Source organism: Macadamia integrifolia, unplaced genomic scaffold, assembly GCF_013358625.1.
Source record: "Macadamia integrifolia cultivar HAES 741 unplaced genomic scaffold, SCU_Mint_v3 scaffold1042, whole genome shotgun sequence".
Classification (NCBI taxonomy): Eukaryota; Viridiplantae; Streptophyta; class Magnoliopsida; order Proteales; family Proteaceae; genus Macadamia; species Macadamia integrifolia.
Window position 1 is genome coordinate 17256 of NW_024868061.1, and position 21571 is coordinate 38826.

General features: G+C 37.3%; 3 protein-coding genes across 10 annotated transcripts in view; 2 read left to right on the forward strand and 1 right to left on the reverse strand.

Moving 5' to 3' along the window:
• The window catches only part of LOC122062452 (lipid phosphate phosphatase gamma-like), a 17735-nt gene extending 16112 nt beyond the window's left edge, over positions 1–1623 (forward strand). Inside the window, exon 2 of the mRNA XM_042626106.1 lies at positions 1255–1623. The gene's annotated coding sequence lies outside the window, so the exon portion shown is untranslated. The remainder of the gene's footprint in view (positions 1–1254) is intronic.
• Positions 1624–3461: 1838 nt separating this feature from the next.
• On the reverse strand, positions 3462–4499 carry LOC122062443 (cytosolic sulfotransferase 5-like). The gene has a single exon (XM_042626087.1). The coding sequence runs from the start codon at positions 4497–4499 to the stop codon at positions 3462–3464; it is 1038 nt and encodes a 345-aa protein (XP_042482021.1).
• An 8634-nt stretch (positions 4500–13133) lies between these two features.
• LOC122062449 (E3 SUMO-protein ligase SIZ1-like) overlaps positions 13134–21571 on the forward strand; it is a 42984-nt gene continuing 34546 nt past the window's right edge. For 4 of the 8 annotated variants that reach the window (XM_042626099.1, XM_042626098.1, XM_042626101.1 and 1 more), the window contains exons 1-4: positions 13134–13310; positions 13621–13724; positions 15696–15776; positions 16342–16384. In XM_042626099.1, the coding sequence (XP_042482033.1) occupies positions 13701–13724; positions 15696–15776; positions 16342–16384 (148 nt within the window). In that variant the 5' untranslated portion in view covers positions 13134–13310; positions 13621–13700. Of the gene's footprint in view, positions 13311–13583; positions 13725–15695; positions 15777–16341; positions 16385–21571 lie in introns of all 8 variants that reach the window. The other 4 variants (XM_042626093.1, XM_042626097.1, XM_042626094.1 and 1 more) reach the window with 3 other exon arrangements.

Sequence of the window (21571 nt, forward strand, 5' to 3'; positions counted from 1 at the left end):
CCCCCCCCCCCCCCCCCCCCAAAAAAAATTGATAGGGGATGAAACATAAACATCATGTACTTGGGTAATAAGGTTACATATTCTGACTAAAAGACTTTTACCTAAAAAATAAAATTAAAGAAAATGAAAGTGTCACTGCCTTGATGATGTAATTGCACACCCATGGCTGGACTGGCTTGATCAAGTCTTGAAACCCAAGCTGGGAAGAACCAGGCATAAACCCGGGTTTTGGTCCCTAAAGGGTATATAGGGGTTTGTTCATTTGGGGTTGTTTATTTTGCCATTTTATATTTATCATTTTTATTCTGTTTTAGTGGTTGTTTAGTTTGAGTTGTAGAGTTTTGTAAGATTTTTTTGTTTTCTGTTTCACAAGTCTTTAAATAGCCATGTAATCCCATTGTTTCACAGAGTTGAATGAATTGAAGATTTAATCTGTTATGATTGTGCTTCTGTGCTTGTGCATTTGGTGGGCTGGGAGAACCAGATCTGACTGACTGATTCTGTTCCTCCTTATCTTCTCCTGATTATTCTTCACCTCGGGTTGGACTTCTTCCTTAATTTGTCTCCTTGTTCATCTTATATGTTTTTCATTTCCCTTATTCCTCTCCTTTTATTCTCTTTCTCACTGACAACACCCTGTTTCTGAATGATAAGCAGATCAACAGAATTGAGTTGATCTCTCTTGTTGCATTCCTTTTTCCCCCCCTAAGATTTTGGGTATTGGTGCTCGTACTCTGTGAATCAGAAAGTTCATCTTACCAACAAGCCTTATAAGTGATGACACAAATCACAAAATGCCTTGCCACTCCGTCAGGCCATTGGTGCCTGGAAACAACTATTGCAATATAGCTCTGTTGTTATCAAGGATAGCATATTGATAAACTTGGTTGTACTTCTCTCTCTCTCTCTCTCTCTCTCTCTCTCTCTCTCTCTCTCTCTCTCTCTCTCTCTCGCATGGGAGGGGGAGGTCTAAGTTGACATGGGCATAAACATTCAACTTGTAGTTTCAGAAGCTTTGGTTTACGCTATTAGGGTTCTTGTCTTTTATCTGGTATGCATGGTCACATGGCTGTCAAAATTGACTTGAAGCCTGTGAAATAAGCTCTGTTAAAATGAGTGTATGCACAATGAGAGCACTTAGATATACAGCCTAATGGAATCATTTAGTATATGCTTACCTCTACTTTTTAGCAGATCTGGGGTTTGCCAGAGATATCATAATTACATATTTACATACATTCTCAATATATGCAGGTTGATCACAGAGTGAGAATGGCTGCAATGCTCAAACATGACTGAACTATGGTCTAAGAAATTTTTGGAACTGAATACATTGATTAAAGAGATCATTAGTCATCTTTCTCTGATGCATAATTTTAATTAGTAGATGCTATTGGGAGTTGGAACAAAGGAGGAAGGAGCCATAGCCAAAAACAGGGTGGGCGGGCTCCATACAGTGATCTGTAGTTGCATGGTATTGGTTAATCTTTGAATTCCTAGAACCTGGACTTGATTCCATTTCAATTATCCTTGCAATACGTGAATTTAATTTCAGTTATCCTAACCTATCCTTGATTAAGATATATATTTTTTATAAATCGCAATTAGATATTACTTTGTTCACTTGTTTCTCATCATTTTCTGAAATAATCTGCCTTGAGTTGGGAATCAGTTCATGTGAGTCTGTTTTGTGGGTTTGGTGGAGGCTGTGGGTTATTTGAGACCATTTCAAAGTCTGTGAATCTTTGGCACATTGAAACCTTTTCTTGGTGAATGACCTTCCAAAATCGGAACGTAATCACGGAGTTTATGAATTAATCTTAGACTGGTCTGGCAATGTTGAATGTGATATTTAGATTCATTAACCACAAAATTAACCAATATTAGCATGGTAGAACACTGCCAAGCTGGAATTTGGAGAAATTTGTGGATAAATAAGCTGAATTGACCTTCTATTATTAGTGAACCGCCCTATTTTGGTTTTTGTGTGGAATTGTCCCCCACCCCACCCCAATTTATCCTTGAATAAATTGTGACTATTTTATATGGAGTTATCATATTCTTCTGTTTTGATGATTCTTTTACTTGAAAGACCTATGATGCATTTGCAGGAAGATTTTCCCCCTCCTTTTGTGGGAAAAAGTTCCACGTGTGTGCTAAAGTTCCACGAGTGTACATAGCACACATGAATTTTTATTGTTCTCTCCCCATTCTGATCATGTAGGCTGCATGCAGATGATACTATTTTTCGAGCCATCATTGGTTTGGTGTGGGAGATTCCCTCACATTATAGCGTGGAAAATGGCTATAACCATACATCCAGCTGTATAAATAATCGGTTCATTTCCTTTCTTGCATATTCCCCACTCTGGTTACATTGAGAAGAGAAAAGAGAAGAGAGTGGTAAGCGAATTCCATCAACTTTGAAAGGCATGAGTGCAATCATAAGCCAAAGCCTAAACATTCTGGAGGTTGAGAAGAGAGAGGAAAGGGGAGGTTGGAACGTGTTGCTAAATCACATCATTACACTCTGTGGGTGTCAAAATCTAGGCCAAACCGATAAAACTAACTGAAATTGATAAAACCCAAATTGAATCAAACCGGTCTTTATTAGATTTGTTTTGGACTAAGGTATGTTGGGACCGGCTGAAAACTGGTCCAAACCGAATTGACCAATAACCAAATTGAAACCAAGTTGAATGAAATCGATAAAAAAAATGACTATGATATTTTTAAATTGGTGAATTGACCATCCATTTTTTACAGTATTAGTGAGAAAATTTTTATTGTAAGAGAAATTGTTACAAATCATTGAATATTAGGTTATGAATAGAGAAATTGATTTGTAAATTGTAATAATGCTTCCATTGATTTCCTTGTTCACTATAGAAAACTAGTTGGATAGTTAAATGAATGATTGGATAATAGGGTTCATTTTGTGATTTCAATATTAGTTATCTTCTTAGTAATTTGTTATTTATTGGTTTCAATATTAGTTATTTTTGCCTTACAACGATAAACCATGATTTAATCATGAATTTAAAGTGTTTTTTTGGTCAAATCTTTTCACTATAGATTATGAATGTAAGAATTCATTATGGTTCAAGCCCAATAATAAACCGATCTAAATCGGTATTAACCCGATATTGAAAAATTGAAATAAACCAAAACCAAATCGGACTGAAACTGAAATCGATCGAAAACCGAAATTCCTTACCAGATTGATTTTGGTCTCCCTCATTCCTGGATGGAAACCGATTTAACCCAATCGAAACCAAACCAAAGGCCGATTGACACCTCTAATTGTAGCATACATGGTTACTTCACGCATACAGACCCTTTTTCTTTTAAATACCAAACAGAATTTATTTAAGGAGAGGGAGTTACACGCGGTCTGTTTATATTTATATTTAATATCTCAAGCTAATAGTGGATAAAACCAAGAAAGATATTTTATACATTTAGAGTTTCAATCCTGAACCATGCAATTTTTGCTGTGTAATGTGGTCAAGCTGTTCCATCATCTCAGGTGTAAGGTAATTTGTGGAATCTCCAACTTTACCTTTTCTGAAGAAGACACTGTTCATAATCCCAGGAGAATTTATTCCAGTTTTATTCACATCCAAATTGCTTAAATTCTCGAAACTGCATAGCTTTATTATTTGATCAATAGCCCCTTCCCTTTCTTCCTTTGATGAGAAGGGACTTCCCATAAACTCTGCAATCCTTTTTAAGTGAAGAACTGGTTCAGTGACCATCTCATCGTACTTGAGGAAGAGCACATTCTGAGGCCTTTCTAAACTTGCATTCCAATACCCCAACACATGATCCCAGAATGGCCCAAATGCAGATATCCCTTTGCAAAACAACTCAAAAATGTAGTCCAATTTGATTAGCTCCAAGGATGGATTACTCGACCTTACCTTATTGACGAAATGCCACCATGATACTATAGTATCCTTCACATTCCGGCAAATATAAATGACCCGGGACTCTGAATTATGTGCTAGAGATTGCGGTAGCGATGTGTAAGGCATGTGTGTTCCAAACAGTCTAGGTGATGGAAGGATTTCGAGGTTGGGAATTCGATTGCCATTGAAATGGTTGTTATATAGCCTTATCTCCATCGTTGGCACGAGATCATGCGAGTTGAATGTGAGCAAAGGGTGTGAATGTGCTGAAGGATGATGGAATTCGCGATTCATGACAGCAAAAGCTAGTGATTGCAGCCAAGTGAAGCCACACTTGGGGGGGCTAGCAATAAGAATGTCACTGGGTTGTGCCTTGAAGTGATCTTGAACTGCTAGTGTTCCAACACATATTTCAGGACTGTACCAAAAGCCTTGGTACTGGTAGACTGGGTTACCTGACCAACCTTCTTCTGTTGTGGGAAGTTTTGCAACAATCTCCTCATATCTCTTGTAGATTCTCTCTTCTTCTTCCTCTTCTTCTCTGCTTCTGGGTACAAAAAATCTTTTGTAAGGACTGTTTTGGGTCATTACTGAAACTTTGGAAGTAAGAAGATAAGTTCAATACAATCACAACTACAACCTTATCCCAACTAAGGAGATAAGTTCAATAGGGGAGGATATATAGGGAGAAGGCTAAAGGGATAGAGGAAGACTTTTGCTTGCTGTGTAAGGTGACTTTTCACTTCAATCGAAGAAAGAAAGAAATCGGATCTATCAGATCCCGAGATCCTGAGATCCCAATCGCTAGATGATTTATTTCACTTACCACCCTTCTTTTCAGAGAGAGGAGTTCCAAAACTGTGCTAAGATTGGGTTAAGGTAGCTATGGAGAGTAAGAAGTGTAAATTTTCTTGCAAATTAAGGAAGTAGAGATAAAGGGTAGGGGTGAATTCTCCTATTTTGGAGAGGTTGATTGAGAATAGTTCAAACTTTGAAAATCCATCTTTTGAAGATAAGTATATATAGGATATTTTGGCTACATTTTTTGCACTTTTGGGAGCTCTATCTCCCCATCAATGATTAAATATTGAAGATTCTGGCCAACACATATCTATATAGGATCCAATGAAGCAAACTCTAGAAGGTAAGGCCTTAGCATCTAATTTGAATTTTATTTCCAATTCTAAGAAGTTATTGCATTCAAATCTGAATTGTAGTGGATTATCCTATTTTGTTGGGTTGATTGAGGAGAATTCAAGCAACTTTAGAAGATGGGTATATAGATGGAAAAATTTGGAGCTTACATACATAATACATAAACATGTTGCATTTTTGGGAGCCCTATCTCTCCCATCAAACAACGACGAATTTTTTTATAGATGGGGTGTGATGGGGATTGGGAGGCATAAGGGGCGGGACTAGATAGAATCCTTTTTTCCAAATAAAATATAATGAAATTAAAATTATGTATTCTTATGGAGACAAAAGTGGAGGGAAAAATTGACACATATTTTCTTCTTTGAAAATGGGTTTGAAATATATTCATAATTGTGACATGGCGTCAACTACTTGAATTTAGGTTGGCTGGAATTAAAGGTGTCAAGCGATATGATATTCGGTATAGTACAACAAACCAAGAGTGGGCACTAAAATCGTATCATACGAAGAAAAATCCCATATTTCAATAGTTTGGTATGATTTTTATTAGGTAAGGCACTAAAATCGTATCGCACAAAGAAAAATCCTATATTTCATTAGTGATACCATACTAATCTGGTATGACTTTTGTTAGGTATAACTATGATTTCATATCGTTACAGTTTATATTAGATAGTTTTGCCTTTTACATATATGTAGTTGGTAATTCGATACTCAGTATTCAGTAGGATTTATTAAATCAAGAAAGATATTGTTTTGTCATACCAAATCTTTTTCAATAAGATTTCGATACAGTTTTATTATCAGTATTGGAAGAGATTAGGGGAATGCAACTTTTATGGATTATTCGCCTAAAGATTGTAAGTAAATATGGTAAATTATCCTATTTTGGAGGGGTTGTTTTAGGAGAATTCAATTACCAGAAAGGGAAAAATTGAGGAGTATTTAAGCTTTAAAAATTCAAGTTTGAAGAGATGTATAAATGTATCTGGATCTTCTCTTGAGTGGTGATCACCTAGTTCTTGTCCATAGCTAAATGGGCATTCACCACGTGTCCAAGCAGTGATCTAATGACCCTCGATGCCTTTGTTTTAATCAATAGAAGCTCGGCAATTGAATCATCACTTGGACACCTGGCGATCACCTAAATAGCTATGAGCAAGACGTGGGGTGATCACCGCTCAATAAAAAAGCCAAATCCGATCTAAATAAGAAAGATTTGGGGTATATTTTGGTTTGAAATGTTGCACTTTTGGAAGCTCTATCTTCAGATTTTGTGGCCATCTCATTAAGCATTGCCATCGAGGGACCTTTCCAACAATACAAAAAGAGAAAGGTTTATCCTCTCCCCTATCTGTGGTTTCAAATCTCAACTACTTCCAACAGGAATCAATTTCGTGAAGTCTTTTTCATTTACCTCATTTTTGTTAGACCATTCATCCAGCTACATTGTTATGCATGGTTCAAGGAATCAGACCAATATGGGGAGAATTGGCCGAATTGAATGTGATATTAATGGTATCAATTTAAATATGACCTAAATTTAATATAGAACCAAATTAAAATTGTAAATGAAACTGAATAAAGAATCAAATCAAACTAGGTCAATTCTATTTTGATTTCTAAAATATGTTTCTATTCTCGGTTCAATTTTTAGTTTTTGCATTTTATATCTTGAACCAAACCTATAGACACCATTGAGTGTATGGATTAAGGGTAAAAAAATTGATATTTAAAGAAGGGAAAAGGTTGGGTATGTCGCCGATATCAAGTATGCTAGCACCCATTGTGTCTATCTCTCTCTTCCCTTTTTCTGAAATGACCCCCATATCCTTCCTGAATGATACTCCATCATGTGTTCCTATTGGTGCTATCCACTAGCATACTTGATATCGGCGGCATACCTATCGCTCTCCCTTTAAAGAATATCAAGGGAAAGTTCATCTGATCTAAATCGATATGGACTGATTCAAATCAATATAAAATCGATATCGACCTAGACCAATCCCAATTACTTGCTATTCTTGGTTGAGTCCAGATCAACTCCCATATAGGCACGGGTGGGGACAAATCACTCTCCATGGGGTGTGGGACCCATGGAGAGCGTGAGATCTGTCTCCAACCTTACCCATTTGGGGAGCAGATCCATATCAATAGTATTTCCTTAGAGCCTGTGAAACTTTACTACATTTTCAAGTTATTTTGCAAATGGATATATGGATTTAGGCCATTTTGGGATCATGTGTTGAAGTATTGGAATGCAAGCTTAGAAAGGCCTCAAAATGTGTTCTTTCTCAAGAACGATGAGATGGGGGCCGAGCCAGCTCTTCACTTAAAAAGGATGGCAGGGTTTATGGGATGCCCTTTTTCCTCAATGGAAGAGAGGGATAGGTTTATTTATGAAATAATAAAGCTTTGCAGTTTCCATAATTTGAGCAATTTGGATGTGAATAAAATTGGAATAAGTTCTCCTGGAATTCTTAAGGGCCCATTTGTTTGATGGGGTTTTGCTGGGGTGGAAATCAAGGTGGGATAATTGTACAGACTATTACACCTCATGAGATGTGAGGTTGTTTGGTTATCAGGACTATTTCACCTCATGAGATGTGAGGGTGTTTGGTTATCAGGGGGTGGGAGTTTGATTAGAAATAAGAAAAAAATCATGCAACTGTTGTCACCCCACGTGGTTACTAAATTCTCCCATCCCACCACTTTGCAAAGTCCCACTAAACCGGCAGGATTAATCGCGAAGGAAATCAGTTAGAGAATACAGCACCACCCGCCTTGCCCATGTGCTCCTTCTCTGCTAGGCGCATCCAAGATGAATATCTTCATATTAGCAGGGGATAGCAAGATTAAAAAAAGAAGAAAGAAAAAAAAAAGTAGAAGAAGAGCAAGAAGATGGAGATTGATAGGTGAGCTATGCCAAAGTCGCAGGCAGTCTTGCGATCCCTTTGTAGCATGGACTGCAATATTATTAAAAAAAAAAAATAATAAATAAAAATAAAATAAAATAAAATAAAAGAAAGAAGAAGAAGATGGAAACCAAATTGCAGACCTGCAGACCCCTTTGCAGCCGAATTGTAGGCCGCTCGCAACGGATTTCTCCACCTGTAGGCCCCTTGGCACCTTGCAAGATTAGGAAAAAAAAAGAAAAGAAAGGGAAGCTCGGAGAAGAAGAAGATGGAGGTCAGCAAAATATGGAAAAAAAAAATAAAGGAAGATACGAAGAAGAAGAAAAAGAAGAAGGAGATCTGCAACATTTAAAAAGTAAAAAAAAAGGGGGGGGGGAGATTGAAGAAGAAGAAGATGGAGGTCTTAGGGGAGACTTGCGGCGACCGACTATGTGCTCTGTAGCTCCCGCACCTCTTCACCTCCTTTGTGTTGGCTCCAACCATGGTTGGACCTCTCACCGTTTCTCCCTATTCCTTTCCACTATTTTTGTCTCTAAAGTTTTCCCCTGGTAGAATAAATAAAAATGGTGATGGAATGATGATAGTGAAGCTACGGTAAAGTTCATATTACTTTCTTGTCAGTTACCTATCACCGCGTGGGATCAGTTCCACAACAATCCCACCCGAGACTCCCCACTAAACAAACATGGCCTAACAATACTTTCTTCAGGCAAGATAAATTTGGAGATTCGACAAATTACCTCACACCTGAGATGATGGAACAACTTGACAGTATGACAGAGTAAATATTGCTTGGTTCGGGCTTTAACACTCTAAAAATTTACCACCTCTCTTCCTTTTTTTTTTTTTTTTAAATCATCAGTATTAATATTATTTAACTCATTTTGGTTTGTGAGTTTCCATCCCTTATATTTGAATTTAGCTGAGTGTCTTAATTAGTGCTCTCTTTTGTTTGGCTTTGTAAGATTCCTAATTTTTATTTTACTTACAAAATAAAATGATTTGAAATTAGTATTATAATTTCAATAAAAAAAATAGTATTATAATCATATACGATAATAATTACAATAAATTTATTTTCATTCCCTTCAATTTTCTTTGCAACCAAATAGAGCGAAGTTATTTTTTCTCTCGAACAAAATCAACTCCGTCTACCAAAATAAAAAAAATCGTTGCCTTGCCTCCCAACCACATCCTTCTCTTTAGTACATGAAATGATGAAATCATTCAAAAGAGCCAAGCCCATCAAATGAAGCCCAACAAGCAGAACTCAAGCCCATCCAAGTAGAATCCATAGGGATGTCAGCTGTTCTACATTACAACATACTATGTTGTATACTTCTCTCAGCCACCAATGGGCAAAGGAAGAATATTGGCCTTTTAATTTACTTTAAAATCAATAGAAGAATTATCACTCCCCCTCTCCTAAACTATGGGGAAATATCAAGTTCCTCCTATGCTTTTTCATATACATCACTCATCTCACCTTAAACACAAAGATTCTATGTAACCTTCTCAGCGGTTTGAAATGGTTGTTAAGTCAACCTAATTTTTTTTAAATGTTGAAACTACCCCTACAAGTTAAAATCCATAATACCCTTAATGAATTAAAAACCCCCCTTTCCCATCCCCCTTGATCAAAACCCCTCTTTCAACTGATTGAAGAAAGAAAATATCACCATTGAAATGGTAAGTTTCATTCGTGGCCCACCCTACGTCGCTTATAGGCTGCTTTACAAAACTAGATGAAACTTGAGATTTGACAATGGGAACTCTGTTCAAGACTTGGGTGGCTTGGGCCTACCTAATTTGCCACATATCAAATATGGGACAGTGTTTTTGTCCATAAGTGTACCCTACACCCCCATATAGATGTGTTTATCTCTCTCCTCCGCCTTATGTATGATCTCTCTACCCCTTTTAATTATACCAAAGGGAGAGCTGTGAGTGGGTGTTTCCAACCGGTGTAGCATACACTCCCCATAGGAAACACTCTCCCATCAAATGTAACAGCAGTTAACATTGTATTATTGGAATGGTAATGGTGAAACAGGGCCAGGTTGGGCTGGGTTTCTTACAACCCTAACCTAACCCTAGGTCCCAAAACTGAACCCAAACCTGTCAGGTTCATGTTCAGGCCCAACCCTATCAGGCTCAGGGTTGAGCCGGGTTGACTCTAGATGATCTTCCTAGTGAAATCACGTTCCGATAAGTACAACATTTGAAAATTAAGAAAATTGGCAAATTTGAAACATATGATTTTTAATTAAAATGCTAAAATGAATTATTCCGTTAAACTATTCTGAACATGATATTTTATCATTCTTTCATAGAGATTCCATGTGCCCCTATTTTTCCATGTGACTCTTTTTTTTAATCCCCTCCATCAAAAGTCAACATATTAAGACATAATCCAATCATTTACTATCATTATCATTTCATCTTGATCTACATTAATGCTTAATTTCCAATAAATAAAGACCAAGGAACTCAAGTACTGCAAGCCCTAATCATCTCTTCACATTCCTTATTTCATGGCTATATCGTTCTCTCTTTTGCTTATTTCACGGTTTTTCCTTTAGCTTTGTGCTATTTCTTTTGGCTATATTATTATCCATCATATTCTTGTTACACAAGAAGCTCAACGACAACAACAAGAAACTCTCACTAGGAAATATGGTTCTCCATTGGTTAAGAGAAACACCTGCATTTTGCAAAGCACAATAATAACCAGGGTTTTACACAGGGCAGGTTAGGGTCAGGCTGAGTTTTCTATGGCTCAACCCAGGTTCGGCCCAACCCCACACAGGGTTGGGTTGGGTTGGCCCTCATAATAGGGTTAGACAGGGTTCGGGCTTAGGGCGGGTTAGAGCAGATTTATATCATTAGGACTAAACTTACACCCCTATGGAATGGAGTAGGCAAGCCAATTTTCATCCCGGCCAATTAATAAATGGGCTATTATTGGATCAACTTGATTGAGATGGGTTCAGAAATAGAGTCCAAGGTTTGATGGGTCATTGAACCAGTTCAAGCCCTGACGTTTGAAAAAGATTAAAGGTTGCACATTGCACGCCTTCTCAGTGCTCACTTTATCTCTTCATATTTCTTTCCATAATTCTATTATCACTCTCTCTTTTGTTAAATATTTTTCAATTCATTGTTGCATATTGTGTGATTCTCATTTGGACTAGAAAAAACGTTACCTATGGGTTGGAATTAGGTTGAAGTATTCAGCCCATTTAATAATTGGGCGGTTCGGGTTGGGCTCTCTCTCTCTCTCTCTCTCTCTCTCTCTCTCTCTCTCTGTGTCTGAGGTTGAGTTGAAGGGAGAAGCTGGTGATGGGAAGGAGCCTTTGCTATTAGGTGGTTGACATGGAGTGGGGCTTTGTGATCATGGGCTTGTTTAGGGAGGGAGGTTAGGTAGCAATGGCATGGTTTTGGTAATTTGAGAAAACCTAAGGGTATATTGATAAATTTGGAAAAAACTATTTCTGGGGTGTTCTGCACATGAAATATTATCCCACTCTATTGAAAAATAGCAACCAAACAAGAAAGAGAAGATGAAAAAAAAGAGAGTAAAATTTCCACCATTTTATTACTTTTGTCATTTACCCACCGGCATGTGGGCCCAATCCCCTAACTTTCATTCTCACACACCCTAAAAAATGGGTCACATCTTACAGGAAGGGGTAAATTCTTCTAGTGCATTCTTGGCGGATTTTTTCCCCTTAACCCGCAACCTAAAAGAGACTATATTAAAAGAAGTATAAGGAGGATAATCTCCCAAGAAAAAGCAAAATTTGCTAGGAAAGGAGCTGGATGTATCCACTAGACATGCAATAACCCCAAAGCTAAAGTACATTAGCAAATAGATGAGTATTCTTATTGGAAGAATGAGAAAAGAAACTAAACACAATACATCATCAACAATAGCTCTAGCAACTCAGTTTGATGAAAAATCAAGCTTGTTATATGTATTAATTACAAATTAACGCTCACTAAAAACAACTCAAGAAAGAAGTTCTAGTGCTTTAGTTATGAGGATTCCATCACGAATGGCATCAACTTTCATGGAAGAAGCTGAAAAGCTAAACCCTATCTTACTCTTTGCAACTATGAAGGAGCCCACATGGGACTTCGTCATCACACCTTGGCTGTCTTTCCACGTGGAGGCATGCCAAGCACAATCAATTTTGCATTATTCTAGGTAGAGATCGGATCCACTTATCCTTAAAAACCAATGTAAAGCATCCATTGCCAATTATCCTATATAGAATTTGAATCAAGAGCTCACCATTCAATTAGTTCCTCCAAGCCCAATAACAACTTTGCTTAGGACAAGCCTCAAAAAATGAAGAACGGTAATATTTTCCCTAAAAAACTTGCACCCACTCAAGTAGAACCATCGTGCAATAATCTTCAGCATTGTTTAGCGGGGATCAAAGTTAAAATCCACAAGATTCCTAAATCTTGAACCCCCCATCTCTCTACCAATGGACTGGTAGCATAGTAGAAGGAAGCACTTGTCTCATCATTACTCAAGTCAGTTGGTTAGAGGTCTAGCTCAGTATACCCCACCATCGGTTGTTGATCCTACGGAAGTATTGCTTATTGTGCCATATGAGAGTTTCAACCTGATGGCTATAATCACCACCATGGAGTACCATTTTTTAATTATCGAAAAAAAAAAAAAAAATCCATCTAACAAATTCTTACAAAATCAGTAAAGCACAAAAACATAGTCAGAGAGAATTAGAGGGAGTAAAGCAGATGCAAAGATTAATGGAAGCTACCTCACGTAACCAAGTAAACTCCCTCTTGTCCAGTTACAGACGTTTTCCACGTTGGCAGCTGAGAAAGATTCCCTAAGGCCTGATCTCACGTCAAAGCACAGACACAGAAAGTTCCAGCTACAGCGACTCCAACAAAGCATGCTTCTCACATGAGATCGGTATCATGGAATCATTTCTCCCCAAAATGGCCCGGACTTGTTTTACAATTAAAATCCAATTTTATAACTATCGTCACGTCCTGCCCATCGTAATTGGACGAGATGGGGTCCTGGAGTAGAAGATGGTTACAAAAAATAAATTAAAAAATAAAAAAAAATAAAAAATAAAAAATAAAAAATAAAATAAAAAATAAGAAATAAAAAAGGAAAAGAAAAAAGGAACCCGGAAACGCGAGGAATGGGAGAAAGTCGGCGTGAAGGACAGGCACTGGAAAAGTTGAAACCCTTGAAAATTCTTCATCCTCCTTCACAATTGATATTCCTTTCCTAGCTTGAGACTCCGTTTTGATATCATCAATATTGAATGATTTGGTACGTGTTCAAACATTTCATCTCCATTTTTTTTTTTTTTCAGAATTCTTCGCGTTTTAGGGTTTCGATTTAATTGATTTTTCTCATAGGGTTTCTATTGTTTGTGGTAGTAGTTGTTTCAATTTTCATCTCTTTTTTTGCTACAGTTTAATTGAAATTGTCAATGTTTGGTTTGGATGCGTTTCCTGTTGTGCTTATCTTTTCGAATTCGGTTAATCATGAACCCTTTTTTCTGATTGGGAGATCGTTTTTTTGTTTCTGAATTTTGAGTAGATCAATCGTTGTTTTTGGCTGATATCACTTGCTTCAGATTTTTTTCTACTGTGGAGCTTCCGTTGCTTTGCCGTTTTCTATTTGGTGGTCATTTTTGGTGATCAGATACGTCAGCAGATGGACTTAGTATCTAGTTGCAAGGTAATATTATGTTTTACTTATTCATTGTTCTTGATCACATATCAACCCCTTTTTTTCTTTTGATTATGTGAGCCGACTTATTGATACTGTTTACGTTCTATGCTGATATATTCTTCCTCCCTCCTTTAACGACTTGATTTTTGCAGTATCTTAGGATGGTATCCTGGTTTAGTTGTTATAAGTTTAGTTTGTATCACTTACATGCATTGAAGGATGTCAGCTTGTGCCGTGGAACTAGTTGCTGTGTATAAATTGGGGAAGAGGCATATTTCCTTTATCTGCCTATGCTTTGTTATGTTAGCTTCATTCACAATCTCACGCTTGACTATTAGCGTTGCATTGTTTGTTTTGCCCGGATTGTGGATTTTATTTCATGCTTTTAATATTGTTTCAGCACGGATTTTGGTTTTCTCCAATGAAATTTTGACAATCTCTTGTACTGAACTTTTTTGACTGTCTGTTAAATTTGACTTACCACTGGTTATGACTTCCATACCCTGTTAGCAGCTCCAATGAATTTGCATTCAAACGTGGTTCTATTGGCTGTGAGTGCTTTCATTTTAAGTGCGATGAATAGACAATGTTATGCTGATGGCCTATTATATTAATGGGAGATTGGGAGGGGACTTTACCTTTCTATTGTTGTCGGTGAGTATTCTAAGTTTGGAAGACAATGGTCTATTGCTAGTGTCTCAATTTAAGCCTGATGATCAGACAGTATTATGCTGATGGTCTATCATGTTATGGGGGGAGGACTTGACCTTTCATTATTGTCAGTGAGTGTTCCCAATTTTTTGCTCTTACTGCTCTCTTTGTCGAGGTTTTTCTAGTTCCATACAACAACATCAGCAAACTCAACCTTATCCCAACTTAATGGGGTCGGCTACATGGTTCCATACAAAAAAGAAAAAAAAAAACAAAGATCCAAAAGAAAGAGGGGGGAAGAAGAGGTAGAAAGATGAGAGATGGGAAAAGAAAGATGAGAGTAAGAGGAAAGAGGCACAACCCAAAAAGTTAGGAAGATCTCAACTAAATGGGATCAGCAATATGGATCCTTGCCCTTCAATAGGTTCTATTTGATGTCATACTTGGGACAAGACTGAGACTATGCATGTCATTCCTCACCATTTCTCCTATGGTTATTTTAGGCATGTCCTGAGCTCTTTTGGCTCCTTCGATATGAATTTGATCACTTTTTACTGGGGCATCCTCTGGCCTCCTTTGAACATGGTTGTAACACCTCAAATGATTTTCGCGGAGTTTGTCGTAGATTTGGGCAACTCCCAAATCGGCTCTAATATGCTCATTCCTTCATTTTTCCTTCCTAGTTTTTCCACACATATATCTTAACATCTTCATCTCAGCTACACATAGCTTCTCTATATGACTCTTAACTGTCCAACATTTTGCCCCATACATTATAGCTGAGCACACAACAATCCTATAGAATTTTCCCTTGAGCTTTAAAGGGATACGTTGGTTACACAACACTCTGGATGAGCTTCTCCACTTCATCCATCCCATTTTAAATTTTCTATAAAACATCACCCTATGTATCACCCTCTTTATTTATGGTTGTCTCTAGATATCTAAAAAAGTCACTTTGAGGAATCTCTCTCTCCTCAATTTGCACCATTTCATTATCCGTCATAGAGTGGCAAAAGTTATACGTGACATACCCCGTCTTTGATATGCTAATCTTAAAACCTCTTGTTTCTAGGACTGATATCTATAGCTCCAACTGAGCATTAATCTTCCATAGTATATACTTATTTAGTTTTTTTTAATGGTCCACATATTAGTGCGATGTCTTTGTATTCCATGAAGCAAAATGATTGGGCTTGGGTGGCCAGCATATTTGTGTGATGGATCCATGTTCCATGATATCAAATAATTAGTCTTGGTACTTTGCATTAGTGTTGTTGATATGCACTTATGTAAACTGTTATGGTCGACACATTTGCATTTCAGGATAAATTGGCATACTTTCGAATAAAAGAGCTCAAGGATGTGCTCACTCAATTAGGCCTTGGGAAGCAAGGGAAAAAACAGGTATTCTCTCAGAATTAGGGTTATTTTTGTATGCAAATGCAAGGAATTTTAAATATTATCTTTGGATGCTTCTTCCAAAATTGAATAGGCTGCTGTATGCCTGTATCCCAAAGGAAACAACCAATTGACTCTTGAAAGCAATCCTTATTGAACGAAGATAGGAGAAAACCCCATGTTCCCTCTAACAAAATCACCGTGATTCACTTACATTATTTTTGAACGTCGTTGCTCCAGCCTGGAGAATATGCTTATTCTACCCCTTTATTGTCTCCAAAATGTCTCCTCTACCTGCAAATCTGTTTGTCTCTAGTGAACAGTGAAGCTTTTATAGTTTCTTTGCACCATAAAGGACTCTGCTTAATTTCAATCCTTTGCATGGTTTTTACTTTTAACTATTATGACTATAGGAGCTTTTGTATATACATATAGATCTTTGATTGTTACTTTTTCTCTATATAAGGCTACTTCAGACTTGACACAATGAACTTCAAGAACTGTTTAAGATTCTTCAGTTTTGTCATCTTACTTGTGGATTCTAAGTTGTTGTACTTGTGTCCTGTTGCAGGATCTTGTGGATAGAATCTTAGCTGTGCTTTCTGATGAACAAGGTAATTTCTACTTTAGGTGATGTTGCTTACTGCATAGCTTTCATTTTTTCTTCGGTAAAATGATTCAGCTCGGCAATAAAGTAGAGCCACTTGACCAAGGTTCGAAATTTCGTTCGTTTCAGTGTTCCGGTGGGTTCAGAAATTGAAGTTTCGTTTCGGCGAAATTTTGGCCGAAATTACGTATTTTTGTTTGTTTCGGTTGACTGTTTTGGTGGTCAAACGGCCATATTTTGACCTAAAACTTGGTGGGTAACTTATTTTAAGGTTAATAACCATGCTTAGAACATAAAAATGCAAAAATATTAGGACATGACATTGTTTTAGAGTTGCACCTTTGTTTGGGAGCAACTGTCGGATTGTTCTGAAAATTTTACCTGGTTTTGGAGAAAGAACTTTACCTTTCCTAAGCTTTGAATGTGTAGATCTTGTAGGAGTCCAATGGAAGTCAAAATGTATGATGATGTGGTTAATTAGAGGTTTGTTGGAGACTTGGAGTGTTTTTCCTTCAAAATATGCAAATGGAACCGAAACCACTGAAATAGGTAAGATAGAGTCGAAATTTTGACCGAAATACCGAAATTTCTACCGAGATATGGTATTTATAGCAAATGGAATGTACCAAAACAGGTGAGATACCGAAAAGATGCCGAAATTTCGGCCAAAATACTGAAATTTCGACTGAAATTTTGTACAAATGTTATTTCGGCCCATATTTCGTTTCGGCAAAAAAAAAAAAAAAAAACACTGAAATTCCATGCACTTAGACAAGACATCATAGTTTGGGCTTGGTTGTAGGACAATCAACCATGTCCAGGTGGTGGTTATGGAGGAGAAATTGTATTAATCTAATAATAAACTGAGGAGCTCAGGTGTATGCATTGAGATCATAGAGTGGGCCTGGTTGTAGGACAATCAACACTGTCCAGGTAGTGGTTATGGAGGAGAAATTGTATTAATCTAATAATAAACTGAGGAGCTAAGGTGTATGCATTGAGATCAGTCCAAAACACATTTTTATTTTATGTACTACCATGCATGCAGGCAATGCTTTCTTATATTTCCTGACGCCTATGGGCATTCATTTGTGTTTTGTGACTAACTGGTCTTGTTATTGTTTACATGTGATATCAGTTAAGGTTCACAAGTGGTGGAAATAGTCCAACACGGAGACATTATTTGTGGTAAATAATTGCTTATTGATGTAGAATCCCTTATTGGTGTAGAGAAAATAAATAAATGAAAAAATCTAGGACCGCTTTTCAAAGGGGGAAAACAGCTCAACTGCCAGCCTCTCCCAAAAAATTAAAAAATCAAATGGTCTAAAATTGGTCCTCTTTTAATTTATATTGGGTATGGGGCTTTTTATTCTTTCGGTTTTATTCATAATAGGTTGAATTGAAAGCCCAAAAGTGTTTTTTTTTTTGGGGGGGGGGTGGTTCTAATGGCTTGTAGCAAAATAGATATTTCATTAGTAGTGCAGTGCAGTCCATGAGGTAGTGTAGTTGGTGTTAGTTTAGTTGTTAAAGAATCCTCTTTTGGTTAATTGTGTGGGGCCCGATTTATCTACAAGGAAGGCCCCTTCCTTCCCTCTCTTCTCTCTTTTACCCCCTAACTGATCGATTTCTTTTCTCTCCTCTTTTCCTTCTGAGTTATTACTTTTGGTTACTTTTCCAGTCCCAAAACAGTAGCTTTTTCCTTACAGCTTCCATATTTCTTTTCTATTCCTGTAAACCAAATAATCGATTCTACCCTTTTCCCACCACTTTTCTGTTGTAGTTCAGCCCTATATTTTGGAACGCTAGGCTATCGTACGTGGTGTGCAACCCTAGGGTGGTGTTTGGGCTAGATATCTTCTGTACTGTAATGATGCAGAAAAGAAAGAATAGATGATCTTTTTCCATATGTGTACACCTCTATCCGATGTCAGGGTAATTTGGCCCCATTACCTGGGTAGCCTGGACCTTCTTTTTGGTGCTAGTACCCTGCTCCATCTGGTACGGAGGTAAATTTTGTTCAAAAAAAGTCTTTGGAGAGACTTTGGGCTGTTATGGGTGGATGGAACAAGAGCATTTTCCAATAGAGCAAATGGTTCATGTTGGTCTCTATAGGCACTAACTTGTCTGAGTAGCATGCTATCTTTTGGGCATATCTGTTGACCATTGTTTGTGATTGGGATTTGTGATGAGATCATCTTCCTGTGCTCCTGAGAAAATCAGGTTTTGGTCTTCTTCCCTTGGATGCACCCTTTGGTCATTGTTGGTCTGTGTTACATAGGGGGGTCTTGGTCATCTGGCATCATATGCATCTTCATAAAATTTGAGCTGAAATTATCCTGGCATTTTGAATTGTTGCATCTCTCGCTCATGCTCAGGCGCAGCTTTGGTGGAGGTCTAGTTGAACTGAAACCAGTGTTAGACAGTTGGAGAAATTTAGGAACTGTTGCAACTCTGACTATCTGCGGTTTCACATTTCTATTTCTTTTGAAAGGAATTCCGGCGCACTTGAAAAGCATTTGAGCTGTGGTTTTGGTGCTTCAAATTTTCTGGTTTTGACTTTCATTTTTTTGTTTTGGTAGGTAGGGGATAATCCCTCAATTGTTGATATGGTCTCTTTTTATATATGGATGCAAAAGGATGTAAAAATACATGTGTTTTTTCCTTAGGTGATGATCTTTTTTAAAGGCAAAAGACTTGAAATTTACGAAAAGCAATCTTAATGCAAATAAATCATGTAAAAGGGTTTATTTTATTGGACATAAGCCTTGTGTTGGTTTATGTAGGTGTTGGACTTGGGCCATTGATCACATGGGTTTCCTTTGTAATAGGTCACTTTAATGGGCCTAAAATATAGGTAGAAAGTAGGAAAACGAGATTTAATTCATTAGCTTAGTTAGAGTCTATTTTCTTTGTTATTTCAGTTTCCTAGTTGTTTTAGGTTTTCCAATTAGTTAAGGATTGGATTAGGGTTGTTAGGCCTTTCATTTCTAGTATCCTAGTCTGTTTTGAGTATTCTATATAAGTTTGTAAGGGACTACAACATTGTACACGAATTTGATTGAATGAAAAATTTCTCTTGCTATTTGCAAAGATTTGCCTGAGATAGGTTGTGCTCATCAACTAGAATGGTTGAGGGTGGGATACCCAAGTTGAGATAGTCATATCACCCTACCTGCATTCTTCGATTTCTTTCTTATTTCTTATTCTTTTATCATCTTCTTCATCTAATAACAAGTATATTGTTCTTCAAGTTTTCTATTAGGTTGGATGTCTCCATAAGTTTTCTTGGATTAAGCAATTCAGTCATCCGATTGAACTCAAATTTTGACCGGGCAATCAAGAACTTTAATTTGGAGATCAATTCAAATTATGGCTTGCTCTTGAGATATTGACAAAAAGACCAATTCTGCACTTCCCTCCTCAAGATCTGGAAGAAAGTTACTATTTTGCTTCCATTTGTTGATTCAAGTTAACTTTTGAAATCAGAGATTGTTTGTGCTTTAATATCCTAATTTTGGATGAAAATTACTGTTTTACCCCTTACCTAGAGTTGTCAGAATTCCTCCATAATCAGGAATTTTATTCTCTGTTTTCAGTCCTGTTTGGTACTGTTTTATTCCTTTAAATCAGTACTACATCAAACCTCCAATATCTTCTGATTTTGGATATGGACATGGTAGAAAATTCTCTACAAGTTGAAGCACAAAGAAGAATCTTAAGCAGCAACCCTATATGCTGGTTCTGTATGGTTTTGAAATGTTCTTTCAATTTTTTGAAGCCACATGCTCCAATTTACTGTGGGTGGGAAATAAGGGCCATAACTTCTTTTCCCTACTATTTAGTCTCTGATCTTGGAAAGTCCGTAGTACTAGGGTGAAAGAAGACATAGCCATCTCATTCCAACTTCCTTTATAGAGTGTTCCAAACGTAAAAACAGTGTGGGCAATGGATTGATAAGTTAGATTTTTTCTGATCCTAGACGACAAAGGCCGAAATGTAGAAGGCATAAACCTCTAGAAGTTTGTTGGAAGATGGTAAGAATGCAGTACTTGCAGCAGTCCATTTAAAGATTTGGATGTTTGTGGGGTGTCTGGGGAGTACCGTTAGCCAAATCACATTAGTAGAATAACCAATGCACCTGATCCATTAAGAGCTTGAAAGCAATATGTCACAGATAAAAATCCCAAATTATTACGGTCAACATCCTTTTTTCTTGCGATCCCTGATGTGATGGAGTGTCATGGAGAAGCAATTCCATCTTTGTAATTTCCCGAGCATTAAATTTTCTACAATGAGACGGAGTTCTTATGGACAAGGTTCCATCCAGCTGAGCATAATCAGCTACTAGTGCCCGTTTGTTCTGAGCCATCTCGTAAGTATGAGGTAATATACCTTCCAAAGGGACATTAGTGTACTAGATTGGGTGGAAAATGTTATGAGAGGCATTGCACAATTAAGCAACTTCGTGCCAGGTGATACACCAGGCAAATTTTTTTTTTTCTTTTGGGCCGGGGGGTGGGGGAGACAGAGGTTGGTTTTTTTCCTTGCTAGTAGGTGGAACTCCTTCCGCTACATTTAGAAGTCGTGTAGGGGACAAGGGGTCAATATTGTATTATCCTATTTGAAATATAATAATGTAAGACTAGAATCACAAGTGATCCTAATCCCAGGCAGGATCTGAAAAAATCTGGATGAATAGGGAGAAATATGATATCCCACAAACCGTAGCTTAGATGGAGCTGAAACTTGGAGTAGATGAAGGTCCTACACTCCCATATGGATCAACAAATCCTTAAAATATGAGAATTCCGATGGCTGATTTGAGAAATTTGTTGTCGACATTAATTAGGAGACTTTTGACAACTTTTGATTTCTTGAGATTTCAGCCTCCGATGAACCTCAAATTTGGAGCGAAGATCCCTCATGTGATGCCCAACTATCTTTCAAAAGATGAGCCTAAATTGATGGTTGGTTGGGAAGTTATGCTCGAAGAATGAAAAAGGAAATTTTATGGAAGTTCTACAGAACAGCAACTATAGGTCTTCAAACTGGTCTTTTGATGGTGCTTTTAAGCTTCAACAAACTTGTTTTGATCACTCAAACAATCTCTCTCCGTAAACAAATAAAATGAAAATAAGAAAAGAAAGAGAATTCGATGGTGGGGTTGAGAAGGGGGAAAAGAGTTGGGGAA

Bases quoted from the DNA above. Each gene is read 5' to 3' on its own strand.
- LOC122062443 (XM_042626087.1), bottom strand. From the start codon at position 4,499: ATGACCCAAAACAGTCCTTACAAAAGATTTTTTGTACCCAGAAGCAGA.